The 23,342-nt window shown below is 40.2% G+C and overlaps 1 protein-coding gene across 3 annotated transcripts in view; it reads right to left on the bottom strand.

Annotated features, from left to right (window-relative positions):
* The window catches only part of CRIM1 (cysteine rich transmembrane BMP regulator 1), a 208,590-nt gene that overhangs the window by 58,400 nt on the left and 126,848 nt on the right, over positions 1-23,342 (bottom strand). For all 3 annotated transcript variants that reach the window (XM_029232033.1, XM_029232035.1, XM_029232034.1), the window contains exons 6-7: positions 17,870-18,052; positions 15,223-15,420 (exon numbers count right to left, since the gene is read on the bottom strand). In XM_029232033.1, coding sequence (XP_029087866.1) covers positions 15,223-15,420; positions 17,870-18,052 — 381 coding nt within the window. The remainder of the gene's footprint in view (positions 1-15,222; positions 15,421-17,869; positions 18,053-23,342) is intronic.

The raw sequence follows: 23,342 nt of genomic DNA on the forward strand, positions 1-23,342 counted from the left end.
GGATCTCCTTGTTCAGGAGAATGAGAAAATGCTTGCACAAAGATGGATTTGGCGAGGGGAAATTCAATGAAGTACTGCTTACAGGATCACCCTGAAATTCCGTCTCATCTTGTATTGAATCAGCTGAGGAATTAAAGAAATACCTTAATGTCCTCCAAAGGAAGAAGGCTTGAAACAGCAGGAATTCATTGTCTTTGGCTACAACTATTTCTAAAGGGAACCCTGGAACCGCTTCTTTGTGGAGAAGAATTCTAGAAATATTTTCTGAGCCTAGAAGCAATAAAGAACAAAAATGGGTGTTTGTTATGTCTATATCCATTTGCTGTTTCCTACCCTGCATCTGGGTGGGAATCTCTACTTTCCTCCACCTGTCCTTTTCCTGAATGATTTTTGAAGACTTTCCAAGTACCTTATACTGTCCAGAAGAGCTATTTTTACAAGGACCCTTGGGATTGTGTCAGGAATGCAGATGTTCAGCACCAATTCTTATCCCAAGTCTTAGAAAACAAAATTCTGGAAAAATACGATTATAACTTGCAGTAACATAAGCAAACACATATTGGCTCTTTATTTTATGTTTAATTAAAATCAGGGATGGATATTTCTTTCACATCCTAGGAGGCCCAACAAACCCCTTATCAGTAAAAACATTTCCAGGAAAACATTCACGTTTTTCAAGATTTAGAGAACCTCAGACACTAAGTTTCTGAAGAACACCACCAATATTCTACACTGATGTTCAAGTATTTTCTAGAAGCAATTTTATCTGCTTAATGGGGATATTAAGGTACTGTGATCACAATTAATTTGGTCAAGAGTATAAAGTTGAAATGAAAATCATTATTTTAACTCCACGGCCACATCACTAGACCATAAGGTAACATACCTTTCATTATTCAGGGGGTATAAATGGGTTAAGCAAATCTAAGCTCTATACTTTCTTGCTTTTTGTTATTTTAGTTTATGGAAAATTTTCCAAAAAGAGGAAAGGAAAGTAAGAAGTTGAAACTCCAATCCAACCTTTTAAGGTGTTGACTTAAAGTTTTAGTATCAGTCCTGTCATCATCATATTGGATATTTCAACATGTTTGGGACAACAACAGAACAAAAAAGAATGTATTTTGACTACCAGTTATTTAAAAATGTGTAATAATAATGTTAATTTGCTTCTGAAACAATGTATATAATCGCTGATTTTTATTTTTCAGATATAGCTTAAATGAAAATGTTAATAAATGCTTTTTGGTGTCTAATCTGTATTACTCCACCGAACTCCTGGTTTTGAATTAATACATACAAGATTCTTCTCATTACCTTGATTACTACGAGCTGTTTATCTTGCAAATAATACTAATTATCTCCATTGAGAAATATGTGAAGCACCCTTTCTGATTAGCAACCCTGGGAAGGCTGACAGCCAACTAGTAGCTCTTGAGTATGGGTGGGTGACTCTGGAAAAGTACACTCGTGTAAGGCATACAGAGCCACCGTGCTTAGGACTGTCTGCAGCACTGACTCTGTTAGGAGGGTAATAATTAGCTCTGGTTTCAGACCTGAATCGTCTCTAGGAGTACTGCTGCTTCCCCATGCTGTGCTCTGGGTGAATGGCAGGTCTGGAGGGCCTGGCTGTGGGGGCAGCAGCTGTCTCCCAGCACCCTAGATTCCTACGAATCGTACAAGTGCATGCACGCGTACACAGACACCCACAAACCAAGAAAAGTTTTTCTGGAAAAATCTCTCTGTAGGCAAATTTCTAGAAAACATAGTGTTTTTTTAATGGCAGATATGTTCTTAAATTTCTTTTATAAGTTAAAAAAATTTCATATGGAAGTAATAAGATAAACGAATCTAATTCCTATCTGTCTCTTATTACTTCTCCTTTTGGGATTTATTAATGGTTTGCATACTTCACGTAGCTTTTCTGTGTAAATTCGCAAGCCTGCTTATTTGATTGCGAGAAACAAAGATGAACAATTATGTTGTCTTTTCAGACCTAATTCAGGTACTCTCTTCCTTAAGATTTCTTGGTGGGGGTGGGGGTAGGGGGAATGGCTGGACTTGGTTAAGCAATGTATCTAGTAAGTGGGAAAATTCCAAAGCTTCACTTGGTTTATATGGCTAAATATATCAGGCCTCCTTATAGCCCAACAATTACTGGTAGCCTGTCCAGGGCCATAAAACTGGAGATAAAGTTGGCCAAGACAGAACCAAAGGAGATACCTTATCTGTTTTACTGTGTCTTCATATGTCATTCTGTTACCACAGTTGCTTTTCAAATGTGACCACAACTAGTCAGAAAACCATTCAAATAAATCAGCAAATTGTTAACATAACTGCAGCCTAGGAAAAGGTAAAGATGAAATGTTCCCAAATGAAGCTAGAGGGAAAACTCTATTAATGTAGACAATAAGAAAAAAAAAGTTGAGGATACAAAAATTCCCTAATCTGGAAGTGGGAATTTCCATGGGGTATGAATGTGTATTTAAGAAAGTCTCATTGAGTCATGGAAAAAAATCTCCTACAGTTGGAATTTTCAAATTCTTTCAGCCACTACACATTTATCCTTTTTTTCCTTTGTATATATTTCTCATAACAACACCTACATCCTTGTAATTTCTAAAGTACTTATCTCAGAGCAGTTTCTTTATTTTAAAATGAATGGTGTGAAAATGTTCCCAAGACTTGTATTATTTTATGGGCAGATAGAGAAGCAATATATTTACTTTAGGCCTATTTATTAACTTTGTATGCTTTTCCAAGGAATCTTGGCTGTCGGTCATATTTTTCTTCCTTTACCAATCTCATGTTTAATAGGAAAAGACAGTACTACGATTATGTGATTATTAAAAGACCACAAAAAGAAAAATTAAAAAAAAATTTTAACAGAGAATGGTATATCTTTTTCCAGGAATTCAGCTTGAGAGAGCTCACAAAATGACTGGATTCCAAGAATAATCTGGACCTTTTATACTTGTCTTATATTTTATCCTTATATTATTGTTATTGTTTATTTTCACAGAGACTATATCTTGGTAACCCTTAACTGGGAAAAATGTGCCATATTTATAAGTACATGTGTATATGTGTATCTGCACATTTTAATAGCTATATTCGGCTGGGAGAGGGGTGTCAGATGGTCAGAATTCTGTTATTTCAACCTGCCGCTCTGGGAAATGGCTGAGGACCAGCGGGGAAGGATCTTCACATTAGGGGCAATGGTTTGTTCACTGTTTACAACTTCAGCATCTAGCACAGTACTTGGCCCACTGTCGCACTTAATGAATGAACAAAGAGGACAAAAAGACACCTGAGAACTGAAATTCAGGACACATTTTTTTAGAAAGAGCCCCACTCAATATTGTCCCCAACAGGCCAAATCTATAATTTCCTAACTTTTGTAGGATTGGACAGTACGTTCCTTAGGGTCTTCGTCAAGGCAGAAGTCCCTTGCACATAGTAGGTACCCAATAAATGAGCTCCACTGAAGTAGCAAGCTAGATTTAGAAGGCTGTTGTGAACCTGACACACTAGTAACAGTGAAAACTAAATGCAAGTCCCCAAACCCAAACAGTCTAAAACGAGGTACTCAGTAGCCTATGAAATGGTTAAACTATGATCTACACTTCTGGCCTAACAAGGCACAAAAGTACACAGAGCACTGTGGAAGGCCTTCCTTCAAAATTCTTAACATAAAATCTGACACCCCAGATTTCAATTATCTGGGTAATCCATTTCTGTGACTACCTCACTCCTTGATGGTGCCAAATAAATAAAGTGTTATTAAAATAGTCCTGAAAATAACCGGGCACTCACTCAACTCGGCAGCTCATCTCGTACTGGATGAAGGATGGGTGCTTGTGCCGAAGGCCCAGCAAATCTGCCTGCTCATTAAGCAACGACCGGCAGGAATCAGAGTGAGACAAGGGAAGCATGTGGATCAGAAGGCACAAGTGTTGATGACGGTCTATCTCAGTGCTGGGCACACTCAGTGGAGACCTGACTACCACTGCTCAGGGCCTGCAGCCTGGCTGGGTGTGAATGAGGCTGGGCCCACGGCAAGCGTGAGGACAGAGACATCTGGGGAGACAGCTCAGCGCTCTCGGGTGGAGCTGTTTCCCCAGGTGGGAGAGGCAGGAACGGACAAGGGGAAGCAGGCTTTCCAAGAGGTCAAACAGCAAGGTCAAAATTCCAGGCCGAGGTTCAGGGAAAACCCGGATCAAAGGCTGGGTCACAAAAGACAAAAATAACAGTAACTGGGGTCTCAGTAATGAGAATGGAGCCAGGAGCAAGAAAAGCCTTGAATCTGAGCCACGATGATCAAATACTTTGACATTCACTGTCTTATTTTCTTCACCCTCTCCCTTCTTACGATAAGGGTTCTAGAGAAGTAATGCCAAGGACATGGACTTGGGGTTAGAAGAATGAGCTTGAGTCCCTGTTCTTTCATTATCTTACACATGATGCTGAACCTCTTTGGGCTTCTATAAAGTGGGAATTCCCACTATTCCTACCTCACAAGATCATCGTAAGACTCAAATAAGATCGTAAAGAGGGGACTGTTCCATAAACTCGAAGTGTTAACAGAATGTTACTTGTTGCTATAATTATTGTTGAAATGACTATCCTGCCTGCTTAGAGCTAGAACTGGTCTCAGATGATGGCTCAGTAAATGAATTATGAGTCCTTTTGCAAGCCTCAAATGTTCAGCTGATAAATGCTCTGACAACTGGCTTGGCATTCTGAATCCTGTCCATTGTAACTTAAGCATCATTTCTATCTCCACTGATAACATGAAAAGCATCTGGGATGTGGGTGGGTCCATGACATCCTTTCATATGGTCTGGTAAGCTTTGGAGGGTGTTAGTGACTGGCCACTGGCGCCTTTCACATCTGCTGAGTTGCAGTCTGAATATCATTGTTTCGACTTTTGACTGTGTCCATGGTGTCTCGAAGAGAAGAGAAATCTCTTCATAATCAGCTTATCCAGTGTGAGTTGAAACAATGCTTCTGTGTGCCTGGCTGACCCCATGCTTCCTCTCTCATGATGGGTGCCTTGCTGGATCTTCGAAGATGAGGGCAAATTCATCACAGTACAATTTATACTGTTTTGGTAGTTTTGCCAGTAGTTCTGCCATCCTCAAGCTGAAAGAGGATATGGAAAATCCATCTCTAAAAGATGTCTTTGATCAGCAAATCTTAGTTTCAGTAAGTCAGTGATATGAAACTTACGTCAATAATGAGATAATTCAACCAGTACTTTCTTAACAATAATACTGGTGGGGGTGGTCATGTTTGAAACAATAATGTCCTCGGTGTCTCTGTCACAGCACTGCCGAACACCCCTATTGCTTTCATCTGGTCTAAGATCTCCATGGAATCTTTCTAAAACTTGGTTCCCAGAAAGCATGAGAGAGTCACAGTCTTGAAAAGATCTAAGCTTGCTGCCCTCTTTCAATATGCAAGGCCTGAGGCCGGCCCAAACTGACAATTTATTATCTCCAAACATTTTTTTAGTTTCATGAACAAAATAGAGACTCCCTGAACTGCTTTAAAATGTGAGCTGATTTGCAGGGCAATCGCTTTCCAATTAAGCTGAAAAAGAACACCATTTTGTGTTGTCCTTCAAATGCCCAAACTACGGGTGGCAGGACCACAGTGCAAGGCACCGGCGCAGGGGCACCGAATACATAAACAAGCATTAAATATACTTTGCTGGATTCCAAAGCAGACCCAAGGCAGTCTCAAATTATATATGTATATGTTTTTAAAGTGAGGAAATGAGGACCAAGGTAACTTTTAAGTAGAAAGAATACGTTGCAGCCAGGAATGAGGTCGGCACACAGGGTGGACGCTGTGAGGTCCTGCCTGGTTGGGGACGTGGCTTACAGACTCATCTCTCAGTTTGCTCTAGCAGCCAAGGGGAAAAATCAAACCCAGGGCGCCACATGACTCTCAGGGTCCCCAAGGACCAAGCACTTGTTGGTCTTAGAATGTTCTCGAGGATTCTTAGTCTTGGTTCATGATGCTGCAGAATGAGAGCTGGAGCCTTGAACCGAATCTTATTTTCGACCGGCAGCGAGTATTAAATTCTGTGGTCTCCAATGGTCTGGATCCCTGAATTGGGCTCTGTTTCAAACGAATGTGATAAATCCAGCTTCTCTTAGATGTGAAAGTAAAATTCACTGGATGTGTAAACAGGTATCCTGTAGACATACATGGCAAGTGAAAACTTGGTCAAACTGCTAATAATTCAACTCGAATTGAAAAATGTGTAAAATGCAATGCATCACTATCCTCTCATGTTTCGAACAAATTTCAAAAAAGTTCTAACTGTTCATTATTGCTTGTCCCATATCAAATTTGGATTAAACTGATGGTATGACCCCAGACCAAGATCTGGCCCTGCCAAGCCCCCGGGTAACAGATTTCCCAACCTGCGTGATGATGGATAGTGAGCATTTTGGGAGTCTCAAATGCAGAGGATAACAGGTGGGTACGATCCAGCTCCCTGACACCTCAGCAGCCACCTGTGACGGGAGATCCATCAATGGGCAAGGGATGTTCTTCAGTAGACATTTTCATTCCTTCGCTCTGCCCTGTTATTTTACAACAATATTGCAGCAGGTATTTTATCTTCAACAATCCGCCAGACATAGCACAGAAAATACTTCAATAGGGCCTTTAAAAACAGTTCACTGGGTTGCTCACCATCTCTAATACTAACCCTCATGTATTAAACAATGTGAAATCATTTTGCTCATTTAAGGTTAAGACTATACAATGAGACAGTTTAAAATGGTACAATCAGAAGTGGAATTTGAGAACTAAAATATTAGAAATAAATTATATTGGAATCACCACCACTTTTTTTTTTTTTTTTTGCGGTACATGGGCCTCTCACTGTTGTGGCCTCTCCCGCTGCGGAGCACAGGCTCCAGACACGCAGGCTCAGCGGCCATGGCTCACGGGCCTAGCCGCTCCGCGGCATGTGGGATCTTCCCAGACCGGGGCACGAACCCGTGTCCCGTGCATCGGCAGGCGGACTCTCAACCACTGCGCCACCAGGGAAGCCCTCACCACCACTTTTAAAATAGTTATTTCTAGAGGGAAATTATTTTAGTCTAATTTATTTGAAAATAAGTTTGAATGGAACATCTGCAATTCCACAAAAAGTTGTAATATAATAGATGACCATTTAAATATATGCCTCTAGTCCCTAGAAGTCATACAAATACTATGTGGTAAGTGAACTGATTCTTTTTTCCAATAAACACACCAGGAGTTGCACTTACAAATAAGTGTTACTGCTAAAAGCACTCACTTTTGTGGGCTATATGCTTGTGCTAAAATGTTGTTCATGTTAAAATTCTATTTGAAACTTCTCTTCAGAATCGCTTTCAGAGGAAATTACTGTGTCACAGAAGACAGAGTGCCTTTACTTCACTGTCACTTTTTGCTTCTTCTGAAAAGTTTTACCCAGCTAGATCACCCAGCCTTTCCACCAGACTTAGATGTGAATGACTTTGACTATTTCCTAGAGTCTAATAAACCTTTAAAGTCAGGGGTTTACAAAGCTAAGAATTTTCAAAAGGATGTGCGTGAGGCAAGCTGCAATGTCAGTTTCAACAGAGAAGTACCAAAAATATTCTGAACGACGGTATTCTTGCAATAGCTGTACAGTTCCCATATAACTATTTTGAAAGGAAAAACGCTTCACTTGGATATGTAAGGCTTGGTTATGTTTAAAAGTAATTTCATTATGTTAAAAATAATTTCACTACTTTATAGTTGGACCTTGCATTGATGGGAACAAATAAACAAGCTTCATATAAAAAGTGCTGTCAGGTGCTTTAAATACAGGTGTGCTGAGACCTATCCATTCCTTAGAATTGCGGCAAACAGTGGAAGGAGATGAAGATGAGGATTTTAAAGTAAGATGGTCTAATAAGCCATGGCTAGTAAAGCAGGACATCTCTCAAAACGTAGACAATGTGATTACCAGTTAAAATGCTAAATTCTATTAGGTTGACAAAAGCTAAAAGGAAACCAATTCTGCTACTTCTGGTCAATGGTTGTACCCTAAAGAAAATGGAATCTTTCTTTTTAATGTCCATAAGCCTTTTCTGAAGGGCATGTCTCTTAATAACCTTCATTAACTTCTGTTTGGTTGCCTAAGAGTTGTCTCTTATCCAAAAAAAGTTTAACACAGTCTCAGTAGAGATTGTGTTTATTTAAGCTTGTTGGAAAAACATTCCTATCATTTCAAGAATGACTAAATATTTTTCATTCACATAGCTGGCATTCCAGACTCTGTTGTCCTGCCTCTGTTGATTAGATGAAAATTAGCAGGCCCAAGTCTGAACTATTAGATTCAATTATGATCTTAGTAGGAAAATTATGAGACTCCTGGCAGTAATGCCCATTTAGGTATGGGAAGTAAACAGCAGAGGAAATAAAGAGGAACCTGCCCCTTGCAGGCCACTTCCACAGGGAAATACTTAGTAGGTGGGACTGCCAAATGCCGGAAAATCACAGGCAAAGGTTTCTCTAATCAAGTGTTTCAGAATCAGCTCTGAACCATACCATTCTAATGTTATTTGAAATACCTAAAGATATTTTAAATCCCCAGAGAAAACAAAAATACTATGAAATTCATTCATGAACAATTTTGGATGCTTAGGTTAAAGGACACCTAGGTTGACACATGGTCATCTGCTATGCATTTGTTACCCCACATATGACCTTATTTGGACAAGCCAAAAAACACACTGTGCTATATTTTAATTTCCACTTATGGAACTAGTTTCCAGGACACTTAGAGTTAAAGGATGAAACAACATGCCTAACAGTCTTTGAAATATTATGAATATTTTATTATTCTTGGCCTACTAATAATAGCATAGTATATGGCACTGAAGCAGTACCACCCATAAACTGAGTTTTGATCCCTGTTACGTACCAGAACATTAATATCATGTGACCCTGTGGCATCTTTGACTTCACTGCCTCTGGGGTCAGCCAAACTATGTTTGATTCCTTGCCACAGAAGCAGTAGCTTAATCGTTTGAGATACTGTTTGGTGAGGAAGTATTATGGGCGGCGCTGGAAACATATTTTCTTGTTTCAAGGAATTCCCACCCAGATATGTGCCTGGTACAGACTTTTCCAGCAGCCCAGTAGAAACCTCATTTGAAGGGTGGCTTGATTCAAACTATATCAGAATTTATGGAAAGAATATAGCACTCCCATAAAATCAATATTGATGAGGAGGAGGACAGTCTATTTCACAGCTCAAAGACCTCCAGCCCTCTAGAGAACCACAGCATATAATCTACTGGGTGAGCTGATGCTGAAGTGGCTCATTAAATCCACAAGGTCAAGAAATGCCTCATGTCCTCTCTTCAACACTGTCCCAGGTAGGACCAGGATTTCCCAAGTAAGGGATCCAAGACAGCCGGTTGGCAGGAAGATGGTTGATGGCACAGCTATCACATTGCATCCTAAGTCCAGAGAATTAGAAAGACTCCATGGACAGGGAGTCAATTTTTATTCCTCCACTCCAAGAGTTGGTTAAGTCCAGGTTAGCAGAATCACGAGGCCTGCCTGAAACTCAGCTCAGTTTCAGACAATAACTCTGCAAATAACTTTCATTTGAAGTTCTTATTATGGAAAAGATCTTTAAAATACTGAAGTAGATAGAATAATATGATGGACCCTCATATACCCGTTACTCAGCTGTGACAATCTACAAATAACTCTCTTATTTCCTGTGTGAATTTGGAAATGGATTTTGCTTTTGTTTCAGAGAAACAGAAATAGTACAAAGGAAAGTACCCATTGTGGTTGGAAAGTACCCAACCACAAGCTTGGAATTTATTTACTAGCAACTCAAATCCTAATAATGAATGCTAACTTGTAAAATATTACTGATGTTGTTTCTGGTTCTTGAAAAGTGATACTCTTGGCGTTGGCTCTGAAATCCCCAGGGTCATCAAAACCATCAACTCATCCCAGCTAGAGACTCTGCACATACTGGGCCTAAAGAACACTCAGGTCACAGTGGCCACCTGGGCAGGGTCCAGCCACAGCCCAAGATGAAGACAGCAGATCAGATCTGACATCAAGACTAATCAGGGATGATGAAATCCTTATCTCCTGCATCAGGTGGAGATGGCCTCACACTTGTCCACATATCTTGCATTTTTCTTGTTGCGTCATCACGGTCATGTCATTACATCATGAAGCCAGTATTTCCCTCCCCAACACCTTATCTTACTTTTTTTTTTTTTTTTCGGTACACGGGCCTCTCACTGCTGTGGCCTTTCCCGTTGCGGAGCACAGGCTCCGGACGCACAGGCTCAGCGGCCATGGCTCACGGGCCCAGCCGCTCCGTGGCATGTGGGACCCTCCGGGACCGGAGCACGAACCCGCGTCCCCCGCATCGGCAGGCGGACTCCCAACCGCTGCGCCACCAGGGAAGCCCCCTTATATTACTTTTAATTATAAAACAAATGGATATTTTTTTTCATGGAAAATGGCGCCCTGTCCTTAGGGGAAAATGGCACCCTGTCCTTAGGGTCCCTCTGACATTAAGAATCAACTTAGATAGGATTTATACCTGGCATTACTGGGAAATCAACTAGCAAATTATTCTCAATACCTAACTGTGATATTAAAAAAAAAAAGTCTAGCTGAAAACAAGGCAGTGGCACTTATACACTCTCAGCGCAGGTCTTAAAAGCAGTACATTAAATGTGACAGTGAGCATTTTAGCCTTGGAGGGTCTGGAGAAGGCCCACTTTAATTCTGTGATTCTGGACTTCAGGGGCTGAACTGAGAGAGGATAAACCACAGTTTACAAATCAGTCTTGGAAGGCTGCCCCTGGGTGGGAGTCGAGAGCTACGTGCTCAATCAGGAGGGTGAGCAGTCAATCTGAAGCTAACTGGTCCAATTCACCTGTAGGCGTCTGGACCCACCGTGTGCCAAACATACTTCGTATAACACTCTGCTTTCTGTTCTCAAAGTGCATTTTCAAATAGAAGCATTTATACATTAATCTTCCTTCAGTTCACCAGAGGTCAGCATCTGACCCCTTTAACAGCATTGGTTAAGGAAACCCTCTACCAGCGTCTGCTGTCTTACTCCAGTCTTTTCCCCCTTCGCTAACTCACTCACTCATCATCCATTCATTAACCATTTTTGAGCACCTACTTACATGACAGGTGCTGTTTTAGGGATTCAAAAGCATACGGTAAATCCTAGCTCATGGGGGACGCAGCCTCTTTTAGGCTACTGGTCAATAAGTGCGCTCTGTCTCAGAGGCAGTATCCTTGCAGGGGTCCAGAGCCAGGGCTCTGGAGATACACTGCTCTGCCACTTCCGAGCTGTAGGCCCTTGGGCAAGTTACATGACTTCTGAACTTTGGGTTCTGTGATCATAAATTGGGATGTCAGTACCTGCACAAGAGGGTAGCTGTGAGGATCAAATGGGCTGATGCTCTTAAAGCACTGAGGCCTGGCTCACAGTCACAGTGTGCAAGAAATGTCAGCTACTCTCATTAAGGGCTACAAACAAGATGATGCAAATGGTGCTAGATGCCGAGGAAGACAATTCTGCTGCCCTCCTTTTTTGTTTTTAGTTTGTAAGAAAATAAGGACATATCTCCCATATGCAAACTTTATCTGATATTCCATGTGTTTCCATTCTAGCTTTTTACAAGGGCCAGAAAATAAAAATAATGCAATTGATGAGCAAGAGGGGATGTAGAGAAAAGCCAATAGAACAAACCATAAGAATACAATCAGTTATAGACTTACAGACTGGGAAGGCTTATCTGCGTACCTGAATTGGGTGTTGACACTAACTTGCTAAGACTTAATCAAGAGAGTACTCAAGTGCCAATTTAAACAGCACTCAGGTACTTGTGAATTGAGTTAGCTGTCAAGTAACAGCATAGTCTTTAAGGGCCCCCAGGTTCACATTCCCAGTCCTCCAGGAGTAACCAAGCACATTATGTTGTCATTTGGAAGGTATGTATCTCTAATAACAACAGCAGTCACAACAAGGTTCTTCCTCCCTGAAGGTCCAAACACACTATATTTGGTGATGCAGTAATTTATTTAGGAAGAATCTAAACCCACAATCCTTGTGTGGGGTCCCTTTCATCAAATTTCAGACTCTGACTATGTACCTTGGGACTGTAGCTAATAAGGGTGAGAGCCAACATTTGTTATGCCACTATGCACAGAGGAATCTACTGTGTATAAACTGCATAAATACCAGTCTTACTGTTTCCTCCAAATAATTCTGGCTGATTATTTATTACACAACAATGCCTTGCTTTTTTCTTATTCTGTCTAATCCTTTGGCTCTTCGGAAATCACTTGAAATTCTATTTAAATAGGCTATTGAATGACTGCTGAGAAAAATATTTTTGAATACTTCCAGAGTCTTTCTTGGATCCTGAAAACTAAGCAATAAGATTTATTTGCCTTGCATTATTATGTAAGTTTATTATTATTAATAAATAAGTTTATTACAATATTATTCATAGATAATAAAACTTTCACGATCATTAACCTAAGCTGTACATTGTTTTTTTTATCCCCATGCCAAAAGAATCTTTTGTCTTCTGAACACATCTTAAAATGAGGGTGTCACTGGAGAGTAAACGCAGTTTTATGTGAAACTTATTACTTAACTGACTTTAAAACAAAAACAAGAAACAGAAGATAAATTAGTTCTCTGAGAACTAAACAATGGAACCTTCTGCAAGGCTGAGACCAGCAGAGCCTAACAGCTTGGAATAAAGATGCCAAGTCTGGTGAAGTGAAGGAGACAACCTGAATGTGAGGCTTGAGAAGCAAATCAAGGATGAGTCTCAAAGGCATCCTTCCCCCGAGGTCCTCAGATTCAGGGGAGAGGGCAGGTGGGAGATCACATCAAAAACACCCGGAGTAGCTGTCGAACTGCAAATGATCTCCTCCCCTGTCATCAAACTCCTGTGTGTCCCAACACAGGGCCAAAAGCCAGAGACGAAGAGAGATAGAAGGGAACTAGAAATAGGGGCAGGTGGAAACTGAGATGACCTCTGGGAGCAGAGGAAGCAGACAAAAATGTAGTTGAATCTGACAGACTTCAGTTGATCCCAGCTCAGCCACATATTGGCCACTGACCTTGGGAAAAATTATCTAAATCTCTCCAAACCCTAATTTCTTCATCTTTAAAATGGTATAATAAGGTCTTTGGCAGAGTGTTAATGTGAGGGTTAAATGAAATCAGGTACAAATAAAAAGCACTTACCCCATAGCACCTGAATGCAGACATTCTGTTTTTCCTGGTTTAATTTAAAAGAGCCTAAATAGTTTCTTTGAAGTTTACTAGGAGTTATCCCTTATTTAGCTTTGTGTCCGATGTGGTATCTGGATTACAGAAGGTTCTTAATAAATTTTTTGGAATTAATGGCTGACCCAAACTGTCACTCTTTTCTCAAACAGTGGAAGATTACAACGTGACCCAGCTGTTTCAGAGACCAAACTCTAAGTTACTTCCTACCCAAACATCTATATGACATAATAAAAAATCAGTTTCTCATACATATAATATATATTCTTGTCTATTGACCAACTGCTTCCCTTCTCCACTCACCACAATGGATATGCTAATGACGGCCAAAGATGAGGGCAAAGGGTTTGTCTTTCTTACTTTTAGAAAAAAGGCCCTACTTTTTTTTTAACAAGTTTTTCAAAGTCTTATTTTCAATCTAGACTCAAGACTCATGAAATTAAAGGGTTACTGTTTACTGGATTTTATATATGTTTTTAATTTTTCTTACATTATCATGCACATACACATACTTAAATATACATATGTAAATATACATATACTTAAATACTTAAATAACAGATTGCCCCTAATTCCTAGGGATAGATATTCCCATCTTTATCAGCTTCAGAGGGCATCTTTCCTTGTAAAGCTGACCGTACATCATCAAACATATTATTGCACACTCCTTTTTCCAGCACTGAAACACTGCCTTCAGGGGATAGGAGGAGTATATGTGTGAGGTGGGTGGGTGATTTCCACAAAATTGCTCATCTGGAAGCTATAAAGTTTTGGAGAGTGGCAGCTGCATTCTGAGTAGAGTAATGGTGAGGGAATTGGTGATGTCAATAGAACCAGAATCCTCCAGCTTAAATTTTTATATGATTTTTAAGGTCTTTAATAATTCTAACCCCTCAGAAGTTAATGAAGCCAGTCAGGCAAACTCTGAAGTCTGAGTTGATTAAAGTTTCGGTAGAAGCAAAAAGACTTCTTGACAGAGGACTCAGTCTACTTGACTGAATTTCTGAAAAGACCTGTCAGTTCCTTAATAGCTGTTTTAAAAAATTCTAGAAGGATCCATCTTCCATAAGGAGTAATTTTTGACCCACTTTAGTTCATTTCACTATGCAAATGTGCTTCTTAATGACGGACACTCTCTATTGGAACTGTCAGTATAGATATTCAATCTCTTGTCTGTACTAACAGACATGGACCAAGGATTAAGGCTGACTTGAGTAAGTGTGCAAAGAATCTTCCCAGGATGGGGGAAATGGCCTGGAATAGCGGTTGGGATGGAAAGACTAGTCCAGGATATCTCAGGCTCTCTCCATTAAACAGGAAGAGAGGTAGTGAATGCAGGTAACCAAGACATAAGAAAAAGCCCGAAAGGAACTGCAAAGCCACAGCCATCGTGATATTAGAAGCAGAATGGATGCTCAGGGTGAAGACTCCAGGCAGTGAAAACCACCTTTGATGGCTCCAGGTTTTTCATTTAGTTGCCAGGACTCTTGGGCTTATGTAAGCATTACAAGTTGAACAAGCTATGCTTTGAGTCATGGGTCTTATTTCCAATTTCATTTCATTTCATTGTGTTGACCTTTGGATGTTAATCAGGCTTGCAGTGAACTGAATTAAAATGTATATATTCCTTGACTGTAAAGTATTCAGATAAGCATTATCTGCAGTGGCAAAATAAAGCCCACACTATTCTCACTGTAAATGTGTAACATTTCCCCCAAATGATTGGTTTGGGCTGTATAATAAATTCATCTGCAACTGGTAACAGCATGAAGCAGGCATTATGCCTGAGGAAACAGAAAACAAGCAAGCACATACTGGTAGAAGCTTATCCAACACGAGATATTCGCCAGGGGCTCGTTAGAATCTACAAGGGTTACCTTCACACACAGGGCAACACTCCCCAGGCACTTTGACGGGGTTCATGCAGCTCTGTCCGCAGGCCGTCGCGACACAGTGGGGTTCTCCGTTGATGCACTGGCAGAACGTGCAGTCGTCCTCCCGCCACCGGTCCCCGTGGGCACGGATCTGACCATTGGCATAGCAGCCAGCGGGATTGTTGAAAGGATACACGGGATCTAAATTAAAACGTAAGTTCAGAGTAAGACTGAGGGCATTCTACATCTTATCTCTGCCTGCACCTAGAGACATTTTTTCCCCAGGTTCTCGTCATCAGCAGTTCTTTTCCAGCTCTGCTCAGCAGAAGCTCAGGGCCACAGGAGGTGTCTCTAGGGGGACATGCAAAAGCAGCGGTCATGCTGAATTTCTGTCCACCCATCCTGACACGGCACACAGGGCAGGGGATCTGAGGCATAAAAACCAAGGTGCAGGTGTTATCATTTCATAAAGGTGCAAAACTTTGTGGATGGAGCTGTGGGTTGGTCGTGAGAAAAAAATGCTGATCCATTTTAGGCTCTGATGATGCCTTCTGAGTTGCCAACTTAAATGTTTATTACACCTCCATTTTACCTCCTGTAAAGTGGAAAGAATAATGCCCCATCTAACTTATAGTGAGCCTGTTATTTCTAGGACTAACTGAAGTCTATCTCACGGTGCCTGGAGGCACAGTGAGGTGTATACAGTTCCCTGCTGTGGCCTTATTCAGGACAGGACTGACACAGCTTCTCTAAACCATTCATGGCACTGCTTGTGCCCTGGAGGGAAAGCTGTGAACCTACGCCATTTTTCTCCCCCAAGCTGAGCAGTCAAGCAGCAGCTGAGGCTGGGGAACGTAGGTAGCCAAGGATAGTGTAAAAAAGTTTTCTGAGGTTGCTGACAAGCACATAAATAAAAAATCCCCAAATATCCTTATAAATGAAAGCAACTAGATAAATCACTCAATGTTCTTTTTCAGAAACATAAAATCTGGCCTCAAGAAGCAAGTGCTGCTGTGCTGGAAGCAAAGTCCAGGCAGTTCCGAGTTTGGTCCTCTTTATTCCAAAGAGGTAGTAGGGCATTACAAGAGAGTTAGAGGGCCAAAACTGAAAAGCACGCAGTCACAGCTTCAGAAGGGCAGTCTGCCAGAGATGCAAGCAGCCAAGAGACCTGAGTTAGATAAGACTTTATAAAATTTCTTTATAAAAAATATTACACTGCATACTTCATTTCTACTTTGAGCCTGGATCTGAATTCCAGGAAGTGAGACATAACCGGATCTATGCCCAGACAACTCATTATGATTATTACACAGGGGTCCATATCTATGTTTTTACATGACCAACTGCTACATAGTTTCAGAGACTATTTACACACCGGGGGTAGTAGCTAGGGAACAAATCAATTGGGAAGGTTAAAAGTTTGATGTGACTTTCTTAAAATCCCTGATGACACCTAAAAAGTGAACCACCTTTCTCCCATGTTAGCAAAAATAATTTCTAACAGGGAAGGTGGCCTCCCTGTTATGAACCACTGTTCAATGTTAGGAATGTAGTTTGCATACTCTAAGCAATTTCATATCTTCAGTATTATGTGGTAAACAGAGCTCAAATATTGAAAAGAAATGGATTTAGAAAACAGAAAAAGTTATGGAACATGGCATGAAATTCTGTCCTCCCGTTTCACGTGTGGAAGTAAGGGCAGGGTGAGTGTCAGACATGAGACAGATGTGCCTGACTCCAGACTGAAGGTCTGTGGTCCGGGCAGGACAAGAAAGCTCACGTGATCCTCTTTTCTGGGGAAACAGTGTAGTGCAGTTAGACCAGAGACACAGTCAGGCACTCACTGTTCCTGGCTTCACTGGAAACTCAGACAAGTGACTACTTTTCTGATTATCCTGATCCTTAAAATGTGTGGATTGTAGTATGATATTCAGAGTTATCATTCTGAAATGTTTATTATTTCTGCATAGGAGAGACAGGAGGGTCGAGCCTGTTGGAGGAACATGGACCTATTATTTCTTGGAGGGAAATGCAGAATAAAGAGAAAGCAGGCCCTGGGGATCCTTCTGCCCAGGGCCACAGTGGACACTGTCTGAGCCTTGCCTTGGTGTCACCACCATGCCACACCATGACCCTACTCTCACTACCACACATTTTCAAAGGACAGGGAGCCCTGCTCTCACCTGGACTGGCATGGGTATCGGAAAGGAAGCAGGGTTGGTTCCTCTCTGAGCTGGCTGGCTAAGGTGGTCAGTGACTAGGGCGGCCCTGTCCTAGCTGAGCAATCTGAGGGGAGCAGGGCGGGTGGAATTCTGATGTCAGGATGGAGAGAAAGTCCCAGGACTTGCCAAGGAACTGCTGGAACCACAGAGGAGGAACAGAAAGCACCTCCGGGAAACCTCACGTCCATCTGTGGAAACAGGTGACCGCTGTCTGCACCCAGGGTGTAACTTCCCTCAGGGAAGTATTGACAGTTTCACACAGTCTACCTAGCATTATCGAAGTGCTAAAAGGTAGACCATGGTGACAAAAAACGGGAACTTCTTCAATCTTCCTCTATTTTGGAGTGAGACTGAAGTAGGTCAACTGTGATATTAAGTCCCCAAACCATGTCTCTTCTTATTATTCTCTGATTGGCACCTGTCCTTACCTTCACACACAGGACAGCACTCCCCTTCGGGCACATAGTACCTCTCGCAGTTCAGCTCACCACACTGGGCGGTGAAGCAGATGGAAACACCCCCTTGGCATCGACAGAACCGACAGTTGTCCATTCGAAACATATCCCCATCGCTATACTCCACATTGTTGAATACACAGGCTGGCTTTGTTTCTAAAGGAGTTAAAACAAACATGGCAGATTCAAAGTCATTTCTCTGGTGTCCTTTCATATTTTTCAAACAGCCTCTAGAAAATACTGTCTGACAGCAGGTTAAAATTTGATGGAAATTTACTACACTCAATATAATTTTTTACAACAGAAGCAACAAAGCAATGCAAAGTAAAGTAGAATAAAATAAATAAAACACATCACTATTCTCATCATACCAAGGAATCGAAATTCCTCTTAGTAAAATCTACACTGGCGTCCCCTTATCCCAAATAAAAGTAACCATGTGACCATGAAACACATTTCTGATTTGTGCTTTAAAAAGATTTTTTGTGAAACAAAACGTTTGTTTTGTTAAATCATTCTCTACCCTCAAGTAATGATCCTGCCTCCACATTAGGTTTTGTTCTGCCTCAAAAAATTTATTTAGGCCTTTTAAGAGGTTATGTTCTTCTGTTTCTCCAGTGTTTTCTCCTAAATTCTTTTTTCTATCCTGTTTAACAATCTGTAATTATAATAGTGCTTGGCCTTTAAAAAAACACTTTCTACATGCATTACCTCACTTAATCCCAATAACAAAGGTCTGATGTAGAAATACTTATCCTGAGTGCAGAAGTAAGGAAATCCTGGGTAATTTGCTCAAAGTCACACATTTAGCAAATGATAGAAGCAAAAACAGTAGCTCTTCAACTAAAACCTTGTACTCCTTCCATTATGTTTCAAGGCTATGTTCTGCTAAGGACTCAAAGCCCTGCACTTAACAATTCTCATAATGACACCAATGATTTTAAATTGTTTCTCTGCCCTAAAACACTCTCACTAAATCCATTTCTTAACTCTAATTTTGGTTGACTTAAAAGAACTCCCACCAGACAAAGACATCACAAGAAAAAGAAAACTATCTCTTATAAACACAGAGATAAAAAAATCCTCAAAAAAAAAAATACTAGCTGACTGAATCCAGCAACATATAAAAAAGATTATATACCAAGTGGGATTTATTCCAAGAATGCAAGGTTGGTTTAACATCCAAAAATCAATTAATGTAATACAACATGTCTATAGAATAAAGGAAAAAAACCACAGGATCATCTCAGTTGACATAGAAAAGATATTTGACAGAATTCAACACCCTTTCATGATAAAAACGTTCAATAACTTAGGAGTGGAAGTTGTTAAACAGCAGCTTGATAAGTGGCATCTATGAAAAACCCACAGCCAGCATCATACTTAATAGTGAAAGGGTGAATGCTTTTCCCTTTAAATCAGGAACAAGACAACGATGTTCACTCTCACCACTTCGATTCAACTTTGTACTGGAGGCTCCAGCCAGGGCACATAGGCAACAAAAAGACATAAAAAGCACACGGGCTTCCCTGGTGAGGCAGTGGTTAAGAATCCGTCTGCCAATGCAGGGGACATGGGTTCGATCCCTGGTCCAGGAAGAGCCCATATGCCGCGGAGCAACTAAGCCCGTGCGCCACAACTACTGAGCCTGCGCTCTAGAGCCTGCGAGCCACAACTACTGAAGCCCACGCGCCTAGCGCCCGTGCTCTGCAACAAGAGAAGCCCGCGCACCACAACGAAGAATAGCCCCTGAGCTTCCCTGGTGGCGCAGTGGTTGAGTCTGCCTGCCGATGCAGGGGACACGGGTTCGTGCCCCGGTCCGGGAAGATCCCACATGCCGCGGAGCGGCTGGGCCCGTGAGCCATGGCCGCTGAGCCTGCGCGTCTGGAGCCTGTGCTCCGCAACGGGAGAGGCCGCAACAGTGAGAGGCCCACGCACCACAAAAAAAAAAAAAAAAAAAGACTAGCCCCTGCTCGCTGCAACTAGGGAAAGCCTGTGCACAGCAACAAAGACCCAACACACCCCAAAATAAATAAATTTTAAAAATAAATCACGCATATGATAAAGTAAGTAGGAAAACTCTCTCTACTTGCAGATGACATGATCTTGAATTTTAAAAGATTCTAAAGAATCTACTAAAAAACTAGTGAACAAAAAGTTCGGCAAGATTTCAGGGTACAACTGCAACTCAAATAAATTGTATATCTACACACTAGCAAAGAACAATCTGAAAATGAAGTTTAAAAAAATTCCATTCACAGTAGCATTCAAAAGAATAAAATATTTAGCAATAAATTTAATAAATGAAGCACAAAGCTTGTACTTTAAAAAGTAAAAAGCATTGTTCAAAGAAAGTAAAGAAGGCCTAAATAAATGAAAATATATTCCATGTTCATGGACTGAAAGATAATATTGCTAAGGTGAAAATATTCCCCAAATTGATCTATATTTTCATTGCAATCTCTATCAAAATCCTACTTGGTTCTTTTGTAAAAACTGACAAGCCAATCCTAAAACTCATATGGAAATGTGAGGAACCCAGAACTGCCAAAACAACCTTGAAAAGAAGAACAAAGCTAGAGGACTCACACTTTCTGATTTCAAGACATACTACAATGCTACAGTAATCAAGACACTGTAGTACTGACATCAGGATAAATATACAGTTCAGTGGAATTGATTAAGAGTTCAGAAACAAACTCTCATATTTAGTGATTTTTAACAGGGTGCCAGGATAATTCATTGAGGAAAAGAATAGTCTTTTCAACAAACGGTGCTGGAGCAACTGGATATCCACATGCAAAAGAATAAGAATGGACCACTATCATACCATATACAAAAAATAACTCAAAATGAATTACAGAACTATGATCTAAACGTAATAGCTACAACTATAGAGCTCTTAGAAGATAACAGGAGTAAATCTTTAAGACTTTGTAATTAGGCAATGGTTTCTTAGATATGACACCAAAAGCATAAGCAACAGAAGAAAAAACAGTTAAACTGGAGTTCATCTACTTTTGTGCCTCAAAGAACACCATAAAGAAAGATAATCCAAAGATTAAAAAATATTTGTAAATATCTGATAAAGGACTTGTATCAGAATATATAAAGAACAATAAAAACAACCCAATTGAAAAATAGCAAATATTTGAATAGAAATTTCTCCAAATAAGATACAGAAATGACCAAGAAGCAGATGAAAAGATGCTTAACATCATTATTTATTAAGGGAATACAAATCAAAGCCACAATGAGACATCACTTCATATCCTAGGATGGCTAAAATGAAAAACATGTAGATAATAACAAATGCTGACGAGGATGTGGAGAAACTGAAACTCTCATACATCGCTGGTGAGGATGTAATGAAACACAGAGTTACCAGAGGATCCAGCAATTCTACTCTTAGGTATAACCTTATCCAAGAGAAATGAAAACATCTATTCACATAAAAACTTGTACACAAATGTTTATAGCAGTGCTATTCATAATAGCCAAAAAAACCGGAAACAACCTAAACGTCTATCAACTGATGTATGAACAAACAAAATGTAGTATATCCATGTAATGAAATATCTCTTGGCCATAAAAAAGGAATGAAATTTTGATATATGCTAAAACATAAGTGAACCTGGGGAACATTGCTAAGTGAAAGAAGCCAGTCAAAAAATACCACATATTGGATATGATTCTATTTATATGAAATGTCCATAATAGGTACATGTATAGAGACAGAAAGTAGATTAGTGGTTGCCTAGTACTGGAGGGTTTGGGGGAAATGGGGAGTGACTGTTAATGAGTTTGGAAATTTGGGGGGGATTGATGTAAGTGTTCTAAAATTGATTGTGAGGATCAAACAATTCTGTGAATACATTAATAACAGTGAATTGTGCAACTTCACTTGGTGAAGTGCATGGTATGTGTCTCAATAAAGCTGGTAAAATAAAAGTACTTCCAAGCTAAAGAAAGTTCTCCTGAGCTAATGCACCCTGTTTAATAAGATGGGAAAAACCAGATCATGATACACACAACTCTCATGGGCTCCTCTGTCCTAACGTCATTTCTCCATGTCACCTTGGATATTCGAAATATTTGAGACTTTCACTGCATTTTAATTTGAGTATATTTACATTTGTTTTGTACTTGGACAAACAAGTACTTTCTCATTTGATTTTATAACAATCCTGTCAAGAAGACAGAACAAATATTAATAGCCACTTCTTCAATGAGGAAAATGAAATTTAAGGAGATCAGGTAACTTGTCTAAAGTCACATAACTAGTGTGAGATGAGCTGTGTGTATATATTTACACAGGCAGTAAATGTGCATGTCTGAACCTCTTCCGTAGTGTTGGCTGGATATACTATTTCTTTTTTCAGAAAACTCATGTCAGAAAGAATCATCTTATTACAGCTCAGAATTTATTATACTTTTAGCTAACATACTAAACTGAGCTGGGATTGGAAGAAACTGGGCAGCTGGACCACAAGTTCTAAAGTGTAGAAAATGGAGTGCTTTTTATCAATCAATTTGCATGCTGTGGAAGGAGGCAAAATACTGCATTCTAACAAAATGCTGAGCTTCCATTCAAACTGAAGAAAAAAAGTATTTTAGAAACCAATTAATATTAATTATCAATACTTATTTGCCTTAATCAACCACAGCTACCATCTGGGTGAAGCCACAAATCTTGGTGTGAGATTTGAAGGAGTGAGAAGAGAAGGCTGTGGTTATGACTAAAGCAGCTCCAGATGAACTCGCTTTTACCGTGGGTTGTGCAGAAACGTGAGCGGGAGGGGATGGGATTGACAAGAGTTACATTTCACTAGCTAAGGCACAGAGAGCAAGGGAATGGAATTTAGAGAGATGGAGAGTCCCAGAAAACACAGCCTTGAAAACACAATCGATTCTTTAGGATTAAAAAAAAAAAATCACATGACATAATGAAATCCCTATTTGATGCCAAGACAAATTTATAGAAGCTCTTCAGAAAGATGCATGATAAAAATGGCTGGCAGTGGTCTTTGAGGAGCAATGACCAATTACTTCTTCACCTGCTGGGGATACATGTGAATCTTAGAACCCTATGGAGTTTACCACTACCTCTATAACAGGACATTTTCCATGGACAGAGAAAAGAATATTACAAATAAAATAATTTACTGTGTAACTTGTACCTATCAATGCATAAAATTGTATATGCATTGAGATGAACAAAAGTGTCTTTTTAGGTTTTTTTGTGTCTGCCCAATTAAATTTTATGTTTCTCAGTTCTGGAATATTCTCTTCCCTCTTTAACATATTCCAGAACGCCTGAAAAAGAACCTTATAGACTGTTAATAACTTCTACTGCCTGCCAAATTACACTGATTGGCAGACAGTGATAGGTATATAATTTTAGCAAAGGAAAAGACTAAAATGTAGAACTTCACATCAAATGTGA

The sequence above is a fragment of the Monodon monoceros genome, unplaced genomic scaffold (assembly GCF_005190385.1).
Source record: "Monodon monoceros isolate NGI ecotype Baffin Bay Population unplaced genomic scaffold, NGI_Narwhal_1 Super_Scaffold_19, whole genome shotgun sequence".
NCBI lineage: Eukaryota > Metazoa > Chordata > Mammalia > Artiodactyla > Monodontidae > Monodon > Monodon monoceros.